Raw genomic sequence first — 17,950 nt, 5'->3', positions numbered from 1 at the left:
ACGTAAATTTTCATTTCAAATGTCGAAAATAGATTTCGAGGTTATTAAGGTAAAAAATAACCTCGAAATTTTATCAAAGCTTGTATAAACTTGTCGTTGAAGTATTACTCATATAAAATATGTGTAAAGTAATTATGAAGAACAGATGCTGTTTGGGGCAGCACTTGTCAAAATCCTTTGCTTTCATCGGTACCCTAAAACGAACTATTTGACATGTTACGAGTAGATTAATGGGACTGTTGATGGATTGGTTGCTTCATTAGTTTCTATCTGAAGATAGTGTATCATTTCCCATTGATTTTCACACGACATCAACATAACTTTCTTTGAATGTCACGCTAAAGTTACTCACTTCTCGCTGTAAAAATTCTCTTTTAATTGTCCACGTGAGCGAAGCTAAAAACTATTGGATCATTATACGCAGATTTTATGAAATTGGATCCTTCAAATATTTCTTCCATTAGTGATTTACCGTCTGTGAGCTGTGTTTGGAAAATCACTACAAAAGCGAGAACATTTTGATATAGACTTGAGAATGCTACTGGTGTGGTAATAAATATTTTAAAGACATTATAATTTGAAAGATTCGTGTGAGGAATTCACACTTTGTCATCCGCTTTCACACTTTGCATTGCAGGAAAATTTATTGTATATTTGTGCGTCGTTTGAACTGCGTGAAAAAAACTTTAAATCATCTTTAATTGCAAAGTGGATTTCAAATTTGTAACGTAAAATTGAAACCAAAAAGTACAATTACCGCCTATGTTGAAGGTACAGTGATCAAGTTAAAGGAATAAAATAGTTCACATAAACTGCAGACGAGTTTGGTCGTGAACCAAAGGTTGTTGGACAACAGTTGACCCATTTAAGATATTTCATTTAAACTTTTCACCGTAAAGTTTCAATTGTGGATTGCTCGTACACGTTAGCGAGTTCTATGGATGCGTCTGGCTTTCTATCGCCAAAGGCAAACGCATTTTCAATTGCCCATCTTATTGACGCTTCACAATGTATTCAAGATGGATCGTGTATGAGGATGAACGAAATATTCAATTGGTCCTCACAGTTATTGACGAAGGAAATGGAAGGTACTATTTCACTAAGATATTTTAAAAATATATAGTATTAGTATAATTTATATTTTGCCAACGATGAATACACAAGTAAAACACTTCGATGTTTTACAATCAATACTAAACAAAAGTAAAATGCGAAAGTAAAAGAGTCTATTTACTTTCTTCGTGCTTTGCAAAATAGAAATAATATGAATAAAACTATTGTTTTGTTATACATTTTCCCTTTCCTTTATTTGAAAAACTTTTGGCAAGTGTTTTTTGGATTATTGCGAACTTTGAAGTAATTAAAGTTGATGTTTTGGCTTAATAAGATTGAAACTATCTGACATTTGTGTTGTGATACAATGTGCAGAACTTTTGTCAAATGAATGTGATAAATTTTTAAACATCGATATGTTTCCTTATCATATTCTTGGACTCACATACAGCTGTTGGAAACGTTTATAATGTATCTCTATGTTAGGGATGTCGTGTTTGAGGCATAAATTGCGTGTATCATGTCTCAACGCGTTCTTGAGTTTTTTCTTACTTTTGAGCTATAGTATAGACGAATTGTTAAACTTACAATATAGTTATAAAGTTTTTATTTCGTTTGTCTGTCGCTGTATCAATCAAATCAACGATGGTATTCATTCGACAAACAGAAACATTTTTTTATCTATTCTATAAAAGGAAGTGTTGCCAGAATCATTGAAGTCGAGTCTCGTGTTTATGTCGTGGTATTTTCTTCATATTGACTGGTTTGGTATGAAGGAAACATCTGCTAAGTCTTCTTCTATTTCAAATTATCTCATCTTTGTAATTTGTTTTTACAAAACAACAATGAACTCGCTGACTTTCCAAAATATTTTTTGTTAAAAAAGTCTCCATATAACCATTGAGGAAGGTGCTGTTGCAGTGCAAAGAGCGATCAATAATTTTTGTATTTTCTTATATTTAAAGTTTATTGTAAAAATGTTTGGGCATGAAAACATTTTACTCCATAAAATTGTTTTTCTTGAGTAAAGTCATCAACTTAATTTTAGTTAACCACTTTCAATGTACATTTTATAAAAAAAGTAGTTTTTATTTGTAAAATAGTGATTGTCGTATACTTTCCTATCAAACCCTAGATTTCTTCCTATCTTTATTATATTAGATCATTTTGCCGTTTCTTTATTCAGAATGCCTACAAAACGCTGGGACAGGTAAAAAAGCACCCAAGCGATGCAGCAGTAGTGATGAGGAGCGACCATCACCAACAATATCTCCATCAAATGTTTCTTCGTTTCCTACGAAATCCAACAACACAGGTCGAAGCTTGGCTCATGTTAGAGTTGATCTTGAAATGAAAAGTTTATGGGAAGAATTTCACTCTCTTGGTACCGAAATGATTGTCACAAAGGCAGGAAGGTAAAAATTATTTAATATAAACACATTTCATGTCTGTTTCTGGGGAATGTACGAATTTGTGGGAATAAATTTTATGAATATTTAAGATTGAGCACAGGATTAGTCTGTTCGCACTCTTTTTCACGGTCCTTTGTTTAGTCTGGGAATGTATAAATTCAACTAAATCTAATTTTTTTTATGAAATCTTTGGTTTACTATATACTATAATCAAACTGCAATTTATTGCTTCAATATAAACAATTCAGATCATTTGATTGAACTTCCTTCCTTCGCATTTTCTAGTCGTGTGGCATTTCTTTTTTAAATGGATTTCAAGCATTTTGTTGATTGATTACATATTTCTTTGCGGACGTTGTTGTTTGTTCTTCATTCAAAATTATCTCAATATTATTGTTGCATTCTCTGTTGTTTACATTGCTATTCAAATTTGAAGACAGAATATTTGTGTATTTTTATGGTCTGTGACGAGTTTTGCGCACTGCAATAGACGTGAAGGACGCAAATTAACTGTTTGTGTTTACTATCGAAAAGAAATTATTTTTGTTTAAATCTGTATAGCTTTACCATTATTTTTGTTCTAACTAACAAGGGAAAATCAAGAACATTTCCGCAGCAATCGGAATGCATTCTCACGACTTTCTAAGATTTTTTGATGTTTTCCTGTTGTTCGTTGTTTTATTTTTAACAATATTTCATCAACTAGAAAATGTTTTCTTGCTAACACATATAGCAAATCTTTGTGTGCTATAACCCACTTCTCAAAAGTACAGAGAATTTTTCTGTTTGCTTTATGTCTACTCATTGCCATATGTGTTCAACTATTATTATTTCGACGAAGAAACTGTGAGATAAAGCAAAATTTCAAGCTCAACAGACATAAATGTAATGATCACTTTATAATTTTGGCGATTTTCTCGTGCTTGAAGCAAACTGACCATACTATAGGATGAAATTTGTTATCTTGAATTTTTGGGCGCTAGACAGATGTGTATAACTGTCTGCTTTCAGTTTTACATATTTTTTGTTGCTGACGAGATGGTTTAAATGCGAAAATACGCGTAAAAGATTTGCGCAAACCATAATGGGAAATAACATTTTCTGTAAGCGATTATTATCCAATTCGCAATCAGCTAAAACCATACATTGCAAGGCATTCCTTTTCTACTGAATAATATTTAGTATTTAGTGTTTTAAAAGTTATATATTCATCAAAGTTTTTCGCGTTAAATAGGTCTTGAAAGGCTTTGTTATAACTTGCACATTATTTGCAGCAAGTTATTTATCCTGGAGACATTGCTGACGTTTGAATACGCAGCAACTTATTTTGAAACGCAACATTATAAAAATAAGCTGGTGTCAATCGGCAAAACAATTCGAGTCATTTCACAAGTATAATCAGTATTTACAATCGTATTAAGAGAAATTAAAAACACAGATAATTTTGTTAAGATCTAATCACTACTTTAATATAACTTGTCAAAAAATGCCGACATGCATTAACATAACCTCTCAGATATCGTCAGAGGTGCGCGATGAAAAGTTGAGCTAAAATTCAATCCTTTCTTAACAGAATATTTTTTGTGCCAATACACACAATGCAATCCATATTACTCCCACAGTTATCCAAAATCACGCGCAAATATTGACATTAGAATAATATGCGTTATTAAATCCTCCTAATAAACATAACGCTGGAGTCAGGTCGCCAATAAATGGCGACATTTTTTTAAAGCTTAATGAGTGATTATAAAATAGTTGCTGCGGCTTGGGTGATTTAATCATTTATCAACATTTATGTTTTGAACATTTTAACCATCTACTCCTTTTATTATGTAATCTTTTTTGAAAGTTACATCAAAATGATTATATTTCTTTTCCACCAAAGCGCATTTTTTATGTCAAATATTTACAAGCTTGCGTTATAAGCTTTCTTCACAAGCATGCATTTACAAATATTTTGTTAGATGATTTTTCAAAAATAATGCATTTCCTACAAATGAGAACACTTATCTTAGGATATTCAAATGCCGCTAAAACTTTAATGTTGTATTGATACTAATCTATAATCGAATGAATACATCATTATTGAGACAACACTAATGTATTATTTTTAAACATATCTCAATGATAACGTTCCTCATTCAAACTAAACATATGAAAATTATTCTAATTTCATGAGATACTTTGCAATATATAGTATTATATCTAAATTGATGTACATATTGTTGTGTCAATCGACTTCCTATATTCATGTAGGTATTCTAGATCACTAAAGTAAAGTAAACAAAATATGTAGATACAGTGTAATTATGATCTTTCACCTTAAGTGTTTATTTAAAAGTTAATCCACAGTTTTGTATGACGTACATGATAAAGAGACATCTTCTAGGGAAAAATTATATTCTCACGAACGTTGCAATATTGCTAATGAGCATTGGGGTGAACTCCATGATAGAGGAAATGGTGGAAGTTCGAGATTTTTATTTATTTTCCTATTCCTATCATTTAGGCGGATGTTTCCGACCTTTCAAGTACGTCTGTATGGTATGGAGCAAAACACAAAGTACATGTTAATGATGGACTTTGTATCTGTTGACGACAAACGCTATAGATACGCTTTTCACAGTTCCAAGTGGTTAGTGGCGGGGAAAGCCGACCCTAGTGTTCCTGGACGTGTTCACGTGCATCCAGATTCTCCCTGTACAGGCGCGCAGTGGATGAAACAAATTGTCTCTTTTGATAAGCTCAAACTGACAAACAACTTAATGGATGATAATGGACATGTTAGTAAAATGGGATCATCGTGGGATATTTAGTGTTTATCAGATGTACATGGAAGTTTTAGCGTTCAAGCTATATCATTTAAAAATTTTTGATCTAAGACATTTACTCCTAAACTGAACATTTTTTTTAGATCATTCTGAATTCAATGCACAAATATCAGCCTCGCTTTCACGTAATCCTAATTGAGCCTGAGTTTGAGCTTCAAGGTCACCAAGTTGAAAATATTACTCCTGAGATAATGAGAGAAAATATGAGGACGTTCGTCTTTCCCGAAACACAGTTCATGGCTGTTACTGCTTATCAAAATCACATGGTAAGAATGGATGAAATACGTCATGTTATTTCTATATTGGTGTTGAAAAAAAGTTTCGAAACCTTTTGCTATGTTTCTATATCCAACAAATTGGTATAATAATTTTGTATCTTGTCATTCTAACATTTTACCAGATAAATCAGCGCAGCCTTACAACTGGTGTGATCACAGACAGTGTTTAATATTGGCTCAGATTGATTGTTTAGACAATTTAATTGCTTTAATACTTTAATCTAATTCTCGTTTTCTTTTCTTTTTCTTCGTCTTAATAAAGTGCATCAATCGGCATTGTTTGACGTCTGTCATAACCTCATAATAAAAAATTTTAATGAAAAATATCTCATTAATGAATGACAGCCCAGTCACTATGCTTTTGATCAGTCTTTTTTTGTTGATCAAGCTGTTTAATCAAGACTCCCAGCTTAGTTAAAAAAAATAGCGAAAAATTTTTCTGCAAGAAACATGAACGCTTTAATGTAATGTAAATTTTATTGTCTATTTTTACCATAGATAACGCAGTTGAAAATTGCCAGTAATCCCTTCGCTAAAGGATTTCGCGACTGTGATACAGATGATTGGTAAGATCAATAGGATGCTGATATTTATAAAACTATATAATACAAAACTCCTTAATAATTGATTCATCAATAGTGACTTAAACTTTTTATTATTATACGTCACCTTTTCTTGGTAGATTTAAATCATCTTACTTAGTACACGGTAAGAACTTAAACTAAACAAAATTATAAATAGCGTTTCTTATCTTGCAATCCTCGTACAGTTTGGGGATAATTAAGCTAGACGTCGTTGACACATGTTTCTTGTTCAAATTGTTTTGTCTGTTGTGGGAGACCAAACAATATAGAAACGTAGTAACGTTGTTCGTTCTCTGTTAATTAGAAGAATAAAAAACAAAAATCTAGCCAATAAATTTAGTTAAATTTCGCAATCTAATTAAGAAAGAATGAAAAGAGAAGAGTTTTACTCATCAGGCAACAATAACATTGGATTTATGTGATATTATAACTGGACTAGAAAGCATTTATGGTTTAAAGTGCATAAAACCATCAGGATATTTATTACCTTGTAAAGAAAGATGTGTTAAAATTCCTTGTTAATAAATGACGTCAACATTTTTCATCAATAACGCAACATAATATAAAGACAAAATTCAAGTATGATTGTTTTTTTCCCTTTAAAAGTAGGACAGATTGCATCTTCTCTATATATAACAATGATGCATCGACGAGAAATTGTCTTTTCGTTTTTAACAGCTGTTTACTAAGGTTTTGTCAAAATATTATGTAATTTACAAATATAGAGATAAAACAAAAACGACGTGTTGTCTGAAACGTCTCGAACATCGCTCAAAAATGGCGTGGATTTAACCATACATGGGCATATCACGCCATTTTACGCCATTTTTGAGGTCTTAGATGGCACGTCGTATCCTCAAAATTTATCATTCTATATCTCTCCCTTTGACAGTTTTCCACACCCACAGTCGATTGTGTACTATCCTCATCTTTACTGTAGTTCTAACCCCTCCCTCTATATGCTTAGTTAAATTTCGTAAGTTAGTCCATCTTATGAAGTTAATGCAAATTTCTTTAGCAATATGGTTGAAGTTATGAAGCAAATCGACAACGGTGCTTCTCATCAGCCTTCCAGAACGAGATTACAATCTGGAAATCCACACCATTCCCCTGAGCCTGTTTCGCGGCCTCAATGCTCAGGTGCGCTCACCACTACTGTTGCCATGACGATGAACGAAACTAACAACGGTAAAACCTGATATTTAAAAAATGTTCTCGTAAGGTTTGACTTTTCTTAATGTTTGAATTTTTCTTCTTTGTACAGCTCAAAATGACTTGAATCAGACATATGTTCCACACGCTTCTACACCGAACTATCCCATGATACATCGCGTTTCTAACTCACGTAACTATCCTACACCGGTGCAGTCACCAGGTCCCCAGCGGGGATATCATCGCGTTCACAGACCAGCACCCTACCCTCAGCAAATGACACGCTACAATACAGTTTCCCCACGCAATGAGAACATCGTCACTCAATCTTACAATGGTGTCAACAATCACATTTATACGATGAACATGTAGGAAGTTCAGTCGTCTTCATTAAGAAACTTGTACTGCGTTAGTCACGCAATTGTTGTCTTACATTGTAATGTTTTAATTTCTCCCTTTTTCTCAATACATTCGTCATTCGTAGTATTAACAACTTTTTTACGTTCAACTCGGCCTTTTTGCTCTTAAACGTGAACATAAATATCTAATGTTTCTAGTGTACAATGTTGACTTCTTGAAAAAGTTTCTAATTATCTGACAAGTCGAATCTCGTTTACCCAATATTTTTTTGTATTCCTAGCAGCATATCTCCCTTCACTCATTGTCCACTCGTTTTTGATAATTCTTGAAGTATCTTTTCAAAAAAAAGACAAAAAATTTTCGGTTGATAGCTCCATTTGCTCCTAATGTTCAGCAGTGGCCGTCCATTACAAGGAGAAAATAAATTATTCTAACTCAATTTTTCATTCAAAATACCTTCATGACAATGTGATTGGTTGTATAATCCAAAGAATAAAATTTTACAAATTGAGCTGTTTTAGAGGAACTTTGAAGTGTAGATATAATTGAGTTATTTGTACTTTATTTTGACCAGTGCTAGACTCTTTAAACTAGCATTACAAGTCATTTACAATACATTTACGTTTTTGAAGTTGTATCTTGGTATTTTTGAAGATAGATTTTTATTTCATAATTTTGTACGATTTAATCAATATTTGATTGATTCATTTAGTTGATAGCAATTTTCAGTTATAATTAACTTAACACTAACAAACTTATTACGACAAACCACAATTCATTTTAACACAAGTTTTATACATTACATTTTTCTTCGTAATTATTTTAATGTCCTACTGTAAATAAGGATTAATTTAAAATACTTTAGTTGAATTATATTGAATTTACGAATTAGCCAATTCCAAGTAACTTTTGTTGATTCTATCTTTTTACTTTTCTGGCTGCTGGTTGGTTTGGTTTGGCTTACATTTTGTATCAGATTTGGATAGCTCATCGACTTCCTGTTTAGAGACTTCCCGTTTCTTCGGATTGTAGCGTATACTATCGGTATTTGACGGTTAACGACGATGAGACGGAAAAAGACGGGTGTAAAGTGTTTGAATGCTAGATTTCCTCGTGGCAAAACGGAGAGAATATTATTAATCTGAAAATTTTACATGTCAAAGACAAATATGACGGATCAACAGTGTAAGAACATATTTATTTTTTATTCAGTCAGTTACGTGGCTTAATGTGAACTTTTTGTTTTATTTCTTCGTCTAAATTTTTGTGATTTATGTGCAAGCGTTGTCTTGCGATTTATTAAAACGATATGAGTTTAAGAGTATTTAAGAAATTTCCTGTTTTTCATGCTAAAATTTTGCTGTCAACATTGTGTAAAAATTGCCGAGACACCTACAATAAAACTTAAGAAGGTTTTTACTTAGCTTGACAAACTATTTTTGTAATCATAAATTAATTTTTAGAAGTGATTTTGTTAATGAACAAGCTGTATGTTTTAATGTTATTTTTAGACTCGTCTTATGGATCTTCCTCTTCGGGAGCAACTCAGTCATATGGTTATGAGCAATCAAGTGGTGATGCTTATGGTAACCAAGGATATAATAGTTCTACATCCCAACCACCAACCACAACATATGGTCAGCAATCTAGTTATTCCCAGTCATCTGGAAGTAATAGCTATCAACAAAGTGGTTATCAAGGTTATGGTAACCAGTCTGGTGGATATGGTCAATCATCTGGTAGTGGTGACCATGGTCAATCCTCGGGTGGTTATGGTCAATCCTCGGGTGGCTATGGTCAATCTTCAGGTGGCTATGGTCAATCCTCAGGAGGCTATGGTCAATCCTCAGGAGGCTATGGTCAATCCTCAGGTGGCTATGGTCAATCCTCAGGTGGCTATGGGCAATCTTCAGGGGGCTATGGTCATTCTTCTGGGGGCTATGGTCAATCCTCAGGTGGCTATGGTCAAGCCTCAGGTGGCTACGATAGAAGGTCAGATGACCGTAATAGTGGATACAAAGGCTACAATGATCGGGGCAATGGTGGAAACAGAAGTGATAATCGCTATGGGAACAGTGGTGGTGGATATGATAATCGAGGGGACAGAGGATATGGGTACGTGTGTTTTATAGTGATGTTTTTAAATCAGTTCTAATGGTCAGGTGAATGGTAAATGTAGGAGATTGAAATTATTTCTATTGATTTTCGGTTTGAGGAAATGGTATTCAAGTGATGTTTCATCCCCTAACTTTTGTGATGAAAATCATAGTTTGAAGTTAGTTTGAATTTAGCAAACTAACACTTATATCGACAGTTGTAAGTTTGACTATATGCTTTGTACCATCATCTTTGTGTAGCTGTCTCAGCATGTGTTGATATTTAAGTTATTTTTTATGTGAAAATTCTCCACTTTTATTTCATACATATTACAGACATTTAATTAAAATTAAACTAAAGTGTTTACTAAATTTGATGATTGGCAAACAAACATGCAGACAATCAGGCATTTTTTGAGATTCAAAGTCGGAAGTTTGTTCAAACAGTTGAAATGAAATTGTGATTGCTATAAACTTCCATTATAATAACAACCAGTTGTTGTGTTTCCATTTTATAGTATTTTTGTTGCCTTGACATTCATTATTTATGATAAAGTTTGTCTGAAGCTGCTTGATTATGTTTATCTTTTTGAGTCATTTCATGGTTCAAGTTGATGACTTTATATCAGTAGCACACAGAATTAGTTGCAAAATTCAACTTAAATCAACAATAAATAATTATAATTTGTTTAAAAAAGCCAAAAGGTACATCTTCATTTTGTAGAATATTCAGTTGAACAAGTATCAAAATATTTGTTTACCGGACATACTTGACAATCAATATGTGGTAGTTTGTGACATACATTTCTTTAATATTATATGACACATAACCTGTATTTTGCAACATATCGTTAGTGATGTGTGCTACTGGTGTAATATGGTTGATGATTTCGTAATATTTGGTCTAATAGAGGTCGAGGTTCAAACAGATCTGATGGTGGAAATTCAGGAGGTTATGGGTCTGGTAAGTTATGAAAAACAGGCAAGAAGATTTTACCTCCTTATTTCCTCAATTCGAGCATAATATGGTCAGCGTAGTACATTTCGGTCATTGTAACTTCAGTCTACTACCGCAAGCTATACTAATTGCCAGCTCAAAGCTGTTATCAAAGATTATTGGTTTTCGGCTAAATGATGCAAGTTTATTTTCTGTGACCAAGAAATATTGTTTACTTGCTAAAGGGTAGCCTGTGAGTATATGTTGGGTTAAGTGGATGGATAAAAAGTTGCCAACGTATCAAGAGCTAAAAAGTTTTTTTTTATCTTAGTACGTTGGATCATATGCAGGATTGATTTTGATATGTTTCGTTACCATTGCCATATGTTTTTACAGTATTTTCTTATCTTTGTCTTTGATAAAATGGAAAATTAATGTATTTAAATTGCTTAAAATGATGGTTGCAAATACCATCATTTTATGCAGTAATGTTATTGAAACATTGTTCACTGAAATTATTGTGCAAAGTGTTCTTGACTATGATAAGAGCATTTTGAAATTTCTTTCATGCTAAACCGTTACAGGGAATTAAATAATGTATAAACACTGTCTTGAGTGGTTACTGTTGCCAATTTTTAGATTTGCCAAGATAGAATGTTATTTTTCTTCAATTTCTCAAAGAGTATTCATCCTTTTTAGGTGGAAATTTTTCCAATAACAGTTCAGGTAAATTTACACTTCTAATTACAAGCAATGCTGCACATTTTTCTTGTGGACTACATGCTTATACTTTCTATACTGTTTTAGGTGGTGGCAAGGAGTATCAAGAAGATACAGTGTTTATATCTGGTATGACTCCTGATGTCACTGTCGAGCAGATAGCAAATATGTTTGGATCCATTGGGATAATTAAGGTTAAGAAAGGATACTTTTATTTCCAATACGACATTTTGAGGATTTAAATCTTACTTTATGATAAATAGATGCAATTAATGTCCAAATACATGCTGTCTCTCAGTTGATGTTAATGAAACGTGACATTTGACGATTATAGATTGATAAAAAGACACAAAGTAAAAAAATCTGGTTGTATCGAACACCTTCAGGTGAATCCAAAGGTGAAGCAACTGTGACTTATGATGATCCACCCACAGCAAGTGCAGCAATTGAATGGTTTAACGGTAAGTTCATATCTACTGTATATTTAATATGTGAAAAAATGTTTCATTTATTCAATCTTTATTTCCTCCATTAACAGGCAAAGATTTTATGGGAGCAAAAATCAAAGTGGAACTTGCAGAAAAGTTTGTGCCAAAGAAAATGCGTGAGAGAGGTGGAAGTCGAGGTAATTTTGTATTTCTTATACTTATGTTCATGAATGTTATTGAAAATTTTACTACTTTTTGTGTCACATGGGAAAAGGTAGTGTTTTGATATGTAACAGTTTTGGCAACATTAATTTGTACATCGAACATCTTGTAACAGATGTTATATTCCTAAACCTTATGAATAGCATCAGTAGTGTGGAAGGTTCATATTGCTTTGTGTAAGAAATAGACTTTGTGACCATGTATGAATAATTTATTATCAAGAATGCATAGATCTGTGCTGATAGCTTCCCCATGTTTTAAATTGTGCAATTATGTAAGGTAGGTGGAGCTGTCTAAGCTTACCAGAGTGACTCTGGTAATAAAAATTACAAAATCTGGCCACAGAAATGTTTCTGCACCTAATATGTAATGAGCTGTTTATATACTAGGCTATGGTGGAGGTGGTTATGGAGGACGTGGGGGTGGTCGTGGTGGGGGTCGTGGGGGTGGTCGTGGAGGATTCCGAGGACGTGGAGGAGGAAGTGGTTATGGAGGCGGTAGAGATGGAGCGTAAGTATTTTGTAATTAATTAATCTTTATTTTTTAAGAAGTTTTTCTGATGGTAAAGGTGATGAAATTAAGATCCTGATTTTTAATGAGGGTAAAAACACTACAATTCTCTGACTTTACCATTCATTTTTGTGCTGTGTACCATTTACCATTCTAATATTATAATGATTTGTTTACATCAAAAATTATTTTTACTTGGTTTAGATCTGACAGAAGACGAGATAGACGGGATGCACCATATTAACAAAATGTAAAATAAAAAATAAACGTAATGCAACCTCAAAGGTTCATATGCAAGCAAGTCATTTTACGAGAATTTAAGTAGTTAATGGTTCAGGTTATGTACATTTATCTCACAATTGTCTTGTTTATAAATGAACTATGTATATGAATAGAAGTAGCTAAACTTGCTGTGGATCGTTAAGGCCATAATCCTTGTTTATAAAAAGTTGAAATGGATGAACAAAAATCATCGAATTTTATCTTACATAGTGTTTGTATTACTTGCATGTTGTCAGATGTAAAAATTGTTGTGCTTATGTGTGGTATTATATGGTAGATTTAATTTGTCTTACGTGACTTCTTTCGACTTGATATTTGCCGCTTTCCACGAAAATCAGGGGCTCAAACCACTGATACAAACATGGAATTCGAAGATTTAAAAATCGAAGTTCCTTTAGATTCAGATTTTTCTTATCTTTTTAATGTACCTGTAAGTACTTTAATATCTTTCTGTGGTGAACATTGTAGACAAATATATATTTCAATTCTAATTCGATCTGGCTTGAACAGTATGAACTGAACGTAGTTTGTTTTCTTATTGTGTTATTTCAGGTTAAGAAATATGAGAATAAAGACCGTGGTTGTTTTATTACTGGTTTTGATGTTGTTTCCGAGGTGAGTGAATTCATGATGAATTTTTGATAAATGAGATACTTTCAGTAGTTGTCAATTTTTTCTGTATTTCCCTGTAGGCTGTAGCAATGTAAATAAGCTGTTCAAAATATATACAAGTGTAACATATTCCTACTCGTTCAGTCGTCCTTATTAATTTAATTGTTGCTACAGGAAGCTGAAGAGAAACGAATGAAGCGAGCCAAGAGGTTTGGTCTTCATGAGAAAGATAACAAAGATTTATCTGTTACTGAAGCACTTCCTAGGTTGCTTTAATTTTTATTATTAATTTGTCATACATTATTGTTGTTGATATTTGTGATGTTTTATATTTTATAGTTTCTTGGAAATCCTCCCAACAGTAAATGATGGTATAAGTTGTTTTTTTACTTTTTTTTTGATTTTATTAAATGCGAAAAGTCAATTGTCTTTTTGCAGATGCGAAACTTCGTCCTGATGCTATCTTATTGTTTGGTGTGAATGAAATGAGTACAAAAGATGTTTTTGATTATTTTAAAGATTACGTGCCCAACTCCATTGAATGGATCGATGATATATCATGTATGTAACTTGATTCTTGTTTTGGAAACAAAAAGAAAATCTGATATTGATTTTGTTACACTAGGTGTTGTTATTTGGGATGATGACAATTCTGCAAAACGTGCCTTGATGAATGTGGGAAAATATTTCATTTCCCAAAATAACAAGGCAACTGGTCATGATGAAAATGTTTGGAGGATTGGAATTCAACATCCGAAAGCTAAACAACTGCTGATGAGAGTTGCTACAACAGCAGACAAGAAAATTAAAGGTGCTTCATCAAGAAGTATGTATTATCTAATTCATGGTCAGCCTAAGAAAAATAAGAGAGGTTTGTTTTTATAAGAACATTGTGATATGTTTTATTTTTTAAATTTAATGTTTGTGAGTTTCTTTCTTATCAATTTTTCCAGTGAAGAAAAGAGGTTTGATCACTTCATCAAGGTAAATGATATTGATTTTGTGAAGTCTGTGCCAAACAATGTATGTGACTTTGATGAAAATATTACAATACATATTTGCTTTGAATTTTTTCAGGCAACGAAAAATTAATGCTGAATTGATGCATATCAAAAAAGAGTTGCATGAAGGTCCAAATGTAGAAATTGTTGAAGAAAATTTATATAATCCTACCGAAACATTTGAAGAAGAAATGGATCTAGATGAGCCTTCAATTAAAGTTTTAATATCAGAGGATGTTTTCCAAAAAAGGCAAGCACCTGAAGGAAATTTATATTCGGACAAACACCAGTTAACTAATGTAAAATCTCGACTGAAGAGCACTGCTGATTATCCTCTTGATCCCGCTAAAATGGATCATGTTGATCCTGTAAACTCTATATCTGATTTACCAGACCTGAGACATAAACTGGGCAAACGTAAAAAGAAATTTAATGTGTTTTAAAAAATATGAAGGCCTATTTGCACTGTGAAATGTACCTTTTTAACTATGCCCTAGTCTATAGCATTATATTCTATGGTTGCTTTTGCCATTGAGAAAATCTTGTCATAAATACATTTTTTGTCAAACTTTCCACTTGCAAGTAATCACCCACCAAATTATTGAATCAACGCTCTCACAAAATGGCTTAGGTTAGTGTCATGTCCAATTTTGAAAATACATCCATGTCCTAGTGTTTACAAATATCAAACACTTTTTCATCCCTTTTATTGCATGTATGTTTTTGCAGTACCATATGGGTACCATGTGCCAGAAAAAGCCAACAATACAGTATTCATTCTCTGTTTTTGTGAAAAACTATAATTTTATTGAATTTTCCATAAATTATGATATCACTATGTCTAGTTTCCCTTCTTGTATGTACAACAAAAAGAGACATCTTATTCAGGTATTTTTTGCAGTTCAATAAAATCGTGGCTGCGTGGCATTGCATTTGCACAGCACACTCGAGCACATTACATCCAACTACATAATAGTACATATTAGTACATTTTGGTACAGAAGGTCGAAGATATAATGAAAAGTGTGTTTCCGCTATCTCGTGTTTGTGGCGTGTGAAATTTGGAAGTTGTGAACTTTACATAATCTTCATTTTTATCGTATATATTTCACTTCTTGCATAAAATGGCTTATCAAACTTTTCAAACAGAGTACATGCAAATGCCTCCCGTAACAAGAGCTTATACAACGGCTTGTGTACTTACTACGTTGGCAGTTGTAAGTAAAAGCCACTAAATGGTAATGTCGAAGCAGTAACGTTTGTGTTAAATAACGTTGTTTATGTTTAGCAATTGGATATTATAACTCCGTTTCAGTTGTATTTCAATCCTGAGTTGATATTCAAACAGTACCAGGTTTGTTCGATACCTTCAGTAAAAATAAACAATACATATCCATTGTGTTTCCTTTTTTCATTATTTAATTGTTCATTTTGTGTTGTTCTTTAGGTCTGGAGGCTATTTACAAATTTTTTGTTCTTTGGCACAGTTGGATTCAATTTCTTATTTAACATGATATTTACGTATCTTTTTGGTAAATTGTGGTTTATTGAGTGAAATGAGTAACATCCTTTTTGACTGATTGTCTACCTTCCTTTACACTTGCTTTAAGATATCGTTATTGTAGAATGCTAGAAGAAGGTTCTTTTCGTGGAAGAACAGCAGATTTTGTTTTCATGTTCATATTTGGTGCTATCTTAATGATTGTATCCTTTTAATGGATGTTATTATTGATAAAATATTCTTAAGAAATTCCATGTCTATTTTCTTAATGTCACAAAGCTTATTTCCTTAGGAATAAACATTGTGTTTCTTGGTCAAGCATTTACAATAATGTTGGTATATGTTTGGAGCAGACGTAATCCTTATGTAAGAATGAATTTCTTTGGATTATTAAATTTTCAAGCTCCCTATCTACCATGGGTCTTGTTTGGCTTCTCTCTTATGCTTGGAAATTCTGTTGTTGTTGATTTGATGGGTAATGTTATGTCTGCTTTATGTATTCACTGTTTGGGTATAGAATTACACCATGAAATTTTTAAAATGAATTTTTTTAGGCATTGCTGTTGGACATATTTATTATTTCCTTGAAGATGTGTTTCCTGAGCAATCTGGAGGATTTAAAATATTAAAAACACCTTCAATATTGTAAAATCAACCTTTTCTTGCCATTTAAATTGCAGTTTTCATGAAAAAATTTAATGGCTGTTTATTTTTTTAGACGAAGTTTATTTGATGGGGCACCAACTGATCCAAACTATCAACCAATGCCTGAAGATCGACCTGGTGGTTTTCAATGGGGTATGCAGAATGACCCTGATGGTAGATAATGATAGCAGATTTTAGTCGCCTGTTCATTGCAATCAATATACTTTCATATCTTTTCAACATCCATATAAGTTATAAAGGTCTCTGTAAAGTCCCATTGTCATTTGTTGAATGTGTGAAGAAAGATATAATGAAACAACATTGTGAAGATATTTTTCATGCCCTTAATTATAATTTATTGATCTCTACAAATACAGTAATTTTATTTCTTTATGGTTTCCATACATAAATAAAATTTTTAAGTTTTATGTAGCTTTTGTTTTTGCATGTAATATTTTTTATGTATTTGAAATGATTATGAAGTAGTGTAGTATGAAATATAGAATATGAAGTTATGGTGTATGAAATAGAGTATGAAGTGTAAAGTGGAAACACCAGTACAATTATTATTGTTGACGACGCCATCTTGGAAATTTTGAAATCTTTTTTATATTTAATAAACATCTTTTACTCATGGCATTTGGACGTCATGTATACAACGCTTTATTTCGGCGGACATCTACGTTTGCTTTGACCATTGTGGTGGGTGCAGTGCTTTTTGAACGAATATTTGATCAAGGTTGGGATAATTATTATGAACGAGTCAATCAAGGTGTAAGTATGACTGTTTAGTAGTAGTGATATTTGTCTCTTAGAGACTATGTAATTCTTAAAACATGATTTTTTAGAAATTGTGGAAGCATATAAAGCACAAGTATGAATCTGTGGATGAATAGCTGGGAAAAAGACAGAATAAGTTGAACCAGTTGATTGATGAATTTGATTTGACGTTACGATAATCTTTATTTTATTTAATAGAAATCTGTGCTGTAAAGTCAACTTAAAATAAGTTATCTGTTATTCTTCTGATGTAATAATAACTTCGTTTTTTTGAAAGTGAAACGCAATAAATTTTTTTTTCATGTCAAATAAAAATATTTTTACTACTCTGTTTTGAATAGGGTTGTTAGAAAAAGTAAAATGTCGTATTTATCATCGTCACAATTACATCTTGCTTACTGTAAATAAATAACGCTGTTGCTTTATTACTGGAGGCGAACAACAGTTTTGTCATAATAAAGAACCTTGTTCTAAATCTGCATAGCGGCTTTTAAACAGGAACTTTGTCAAATATCATTAGTCAAGGAAAATATTTCGTTTCAC

General features: G+C 32.4%; 4 protein-coding genes across 6 annotated transcripts; all 4 read left to right on the top strand.

The window, feature by feature from the left end:
* The first annotated feature begins 280 nt into the window (after positions 1 to 280).
* On the top strand, positions 281 to 8,579 carry LOC124434660 (T-box transcription factor TBX1-like). The gene is made up of 7 exons (XM_046984543.1): positions 281 to 1,088; positions 2,240 to 2,468; positions 4,978 to 5,251; positions 5,383 to 5,565; positions 6,076 to 6,143; positions 7,180 to 7,349; positions 7,426 to 8,579. The coding sequence occupies exons 1-7, from the start codon at positions 938 to 940 to the stop codon at positions 7,683 to 7,685; spliced, it is 1,335 nt and encodes a 444-aa protein (XP_046840499.1). The 5' UTR covers positions 281 to 937; the 3' UTR covers positions 7,686 to 8,579.
* Positions 8,580 to 8,709: 130 nt separating this feature from the next.
* Positions 8,710 to 13,160, top strand: LOC124434281 (RNA-binding protein FUS-like). Of its 2 annotated transcripts, XM_046984164.1 has the most exons (9): positions 8,715 to 8,858; positions 9,185 to 9,788; positions 10,681 to 10,733; positions 11,406 to 11,432; positions 11,514 to 11,620; positions 11,761 to 11,887; positions 11,965 to 12,051; positions 12,466 to 12,586; positions 12,791 to 13,160. In XM_046984164.1, the coding sequence occupies exons 1-9, from the start codon at positions 8,828 to 8,830 to the stop codon at positions 12,828 to 12,830; spliced, it is 1,197 nt and encodes a 398-aa protein (XP_046840120.1). In that variant the 5' UTR covers positions 8,715 to 8,827; the 3' UTR covers positions 12,831 to 13,160. The 2 variants fall into 2 exon arrangements, with proteins under 2 accessions (XP_046840121.1, XP_046840120.1); XM_046984165.1 differs by lacking the exon at positions 10,681 to 10,733 and having other exon boundaries at positions 8,710 to 8,858.
* Positions 13,161 to 13,229: 69 nt separating this feature from the next.
* LOC124434282 (nuclear cap-binding protein subunit 3-like) lies at positions 13,230 to 15,056 on the top strand. The gene is made up of 8 exons (XM_046984166.1): positions 13,230 to 13,298; positions 13,421 to 13,483; positions 13,655 to 13,746; positions 13,820 to 13,851; positions 13,919 to 14,041; positions 14,106 to 14,351; positions 14,434 to 14,464; positions 14,558 to 15,056. Exons 1-8 carry the CDS (start codon positions 13,230 to 13,232, stop codon positions 14,922 to 14,924), a joined length of 1,023 nt encoding a protein of 340 aa, XP_046840122.1. The 3' UTR covers positions 14,925 to 15,056.
* A 310-nt stretch (positions 15,057 to 15,366) lies between these two features.
* On the top strand, positions 15,367 to 17,211 carry LOC124434283 (derlin-2-like). Of its 2 annotated transcripts, none has more exons than XM_046984167.1 (7): positions 15,367 to 15,698; positions 15,770 to 15,835; positions 15,929 to 16,002; positions 16,092 to 16,185; positions 16,262 to 16,457; positions 16,537 to 16,627; positions 16,701 to 17,211. In XM_046984167.1, the coding sequence occupies exons 1-7, from the start codon at positions 15,606 to 15,608 to the stop codon at positions 16,807 to 16,809; spliced, it is 723 nt and encodes a 240-aa protein (XP_046840123.1). In that variant the 5' UTR covers positions 15,367 to 15,605; the 3' UTR covers positions 16,810 to 17,211. The 2 variants fall into 2 exon arrangements, with proteins under 2 accessions (XP_046840123.1, XP_046840124.1); XM_046984168.1 differs by lacking the exon at positions 15,367 to 15,698 and adding an exon at positions 15,702 to 15,719 and having other exon boundaries at positions 15,797 to 15,835.
* The last annotated feature ends 739 nt before the right edge of the window (positions 17,212 to 17,950 follow it).

Source organism: Xenia sp. Carnegie-2017, unplaced genomic scaffold (assembly GCF_021976095.1).
Source record: "Xenia sp. Carnegie-2017 unplaced genomic scaffold, XeniaSp_v1 HiC_scaffold_14, whole genome shotgun sequence".
Lineage (NCBI taxonomy): Eukaryota > Metazoa > Cnidaria > Anthozoa > Malacalcyonacea > Xeniidae > Xenia > Xenia sp. Carnegie-2017.
This window is presented reverse-complemented; position numbering and strand designations above follow the sequence as displayed.

Coding starts and splice junctions, on each gene's coding strand:
- LOC124434281 (XM_046984164.1), top strand. CDS start 8,828: ATGTCAAAGACAAATATGACGGATCAACAGT. Junction 12,052..12,465: donor TGAGAGAGGTGGAAGTCGAG/GTAATTTTGTAT, acceptor TTTATATACTAG/GCTATGGTGGAGGTGGTTAT. Junction 12,587..12,790: donor GGAGGCGGTAGAGATGGAGC/GTAAGTATTTTG, acceptor TACTTGGTTTAG/ATCTGACAGAAGACGAGATA.
- LOC124434282 (XM_046984166.1), top strand. CDS start 13,230: ATGGAATTCGAAGATTTAAAAATCGAAGTTCCTTTAGATTCAGATTTT. Junction 13,299..13,420: donor CTTATCTTTTTAATGTACCT/GTAAGTACTTTA, acceptor GTGTTATTTCAG/GTTAAGAAATATGAGAATAA. Junction 14,042..14,105: donor ATGGATCGATGATATATCAT/GTATGTAACTTG, acceptor TTGTTACACTAG/GTGTTGTTATTTGGGATGAT.
- LOC124434283 (XM_046984167.1), top strand. CDS start 15,606: ATGGCTTATCAAACTTTTCAAACAGAGTACATGCAAATGCCTCCCGTA. Junction 15,699..15,769: donor TACTTACTACGTTGGCAGTT/GTAAGTAAAAGC, acceptor GTTTATGTTTAG/CAATTGGATATTATAACTCC. Junction 16,186..16,261: donor TTGGTGCTATCTTAATGATT/GTATCCTTTTAA, acceptor AATGTCACAAAG/CTTATTTCCTTAGGAATAAA.
- LOC124434660 (XM_046984543.1), top strand. CDS start 938: ATGGATGCGTCTGGCTTTCTATCGCCAAAGGCAAACGCATTTTCAATT. Junction 2,469..4,977: donor ATTGTCACAAAGGCAGGAAG/GTAAAAATTATT, acceptor CCTATCATTTAG/GCGGATGTTTCCGACCTTTC. Junction 6,144..7,179: donor GACTGTGATACAGATGATTG/GTAAGATCAATA, acceptor AAATTTCTTTAG/CAATATGGTTGAAGTTATGA.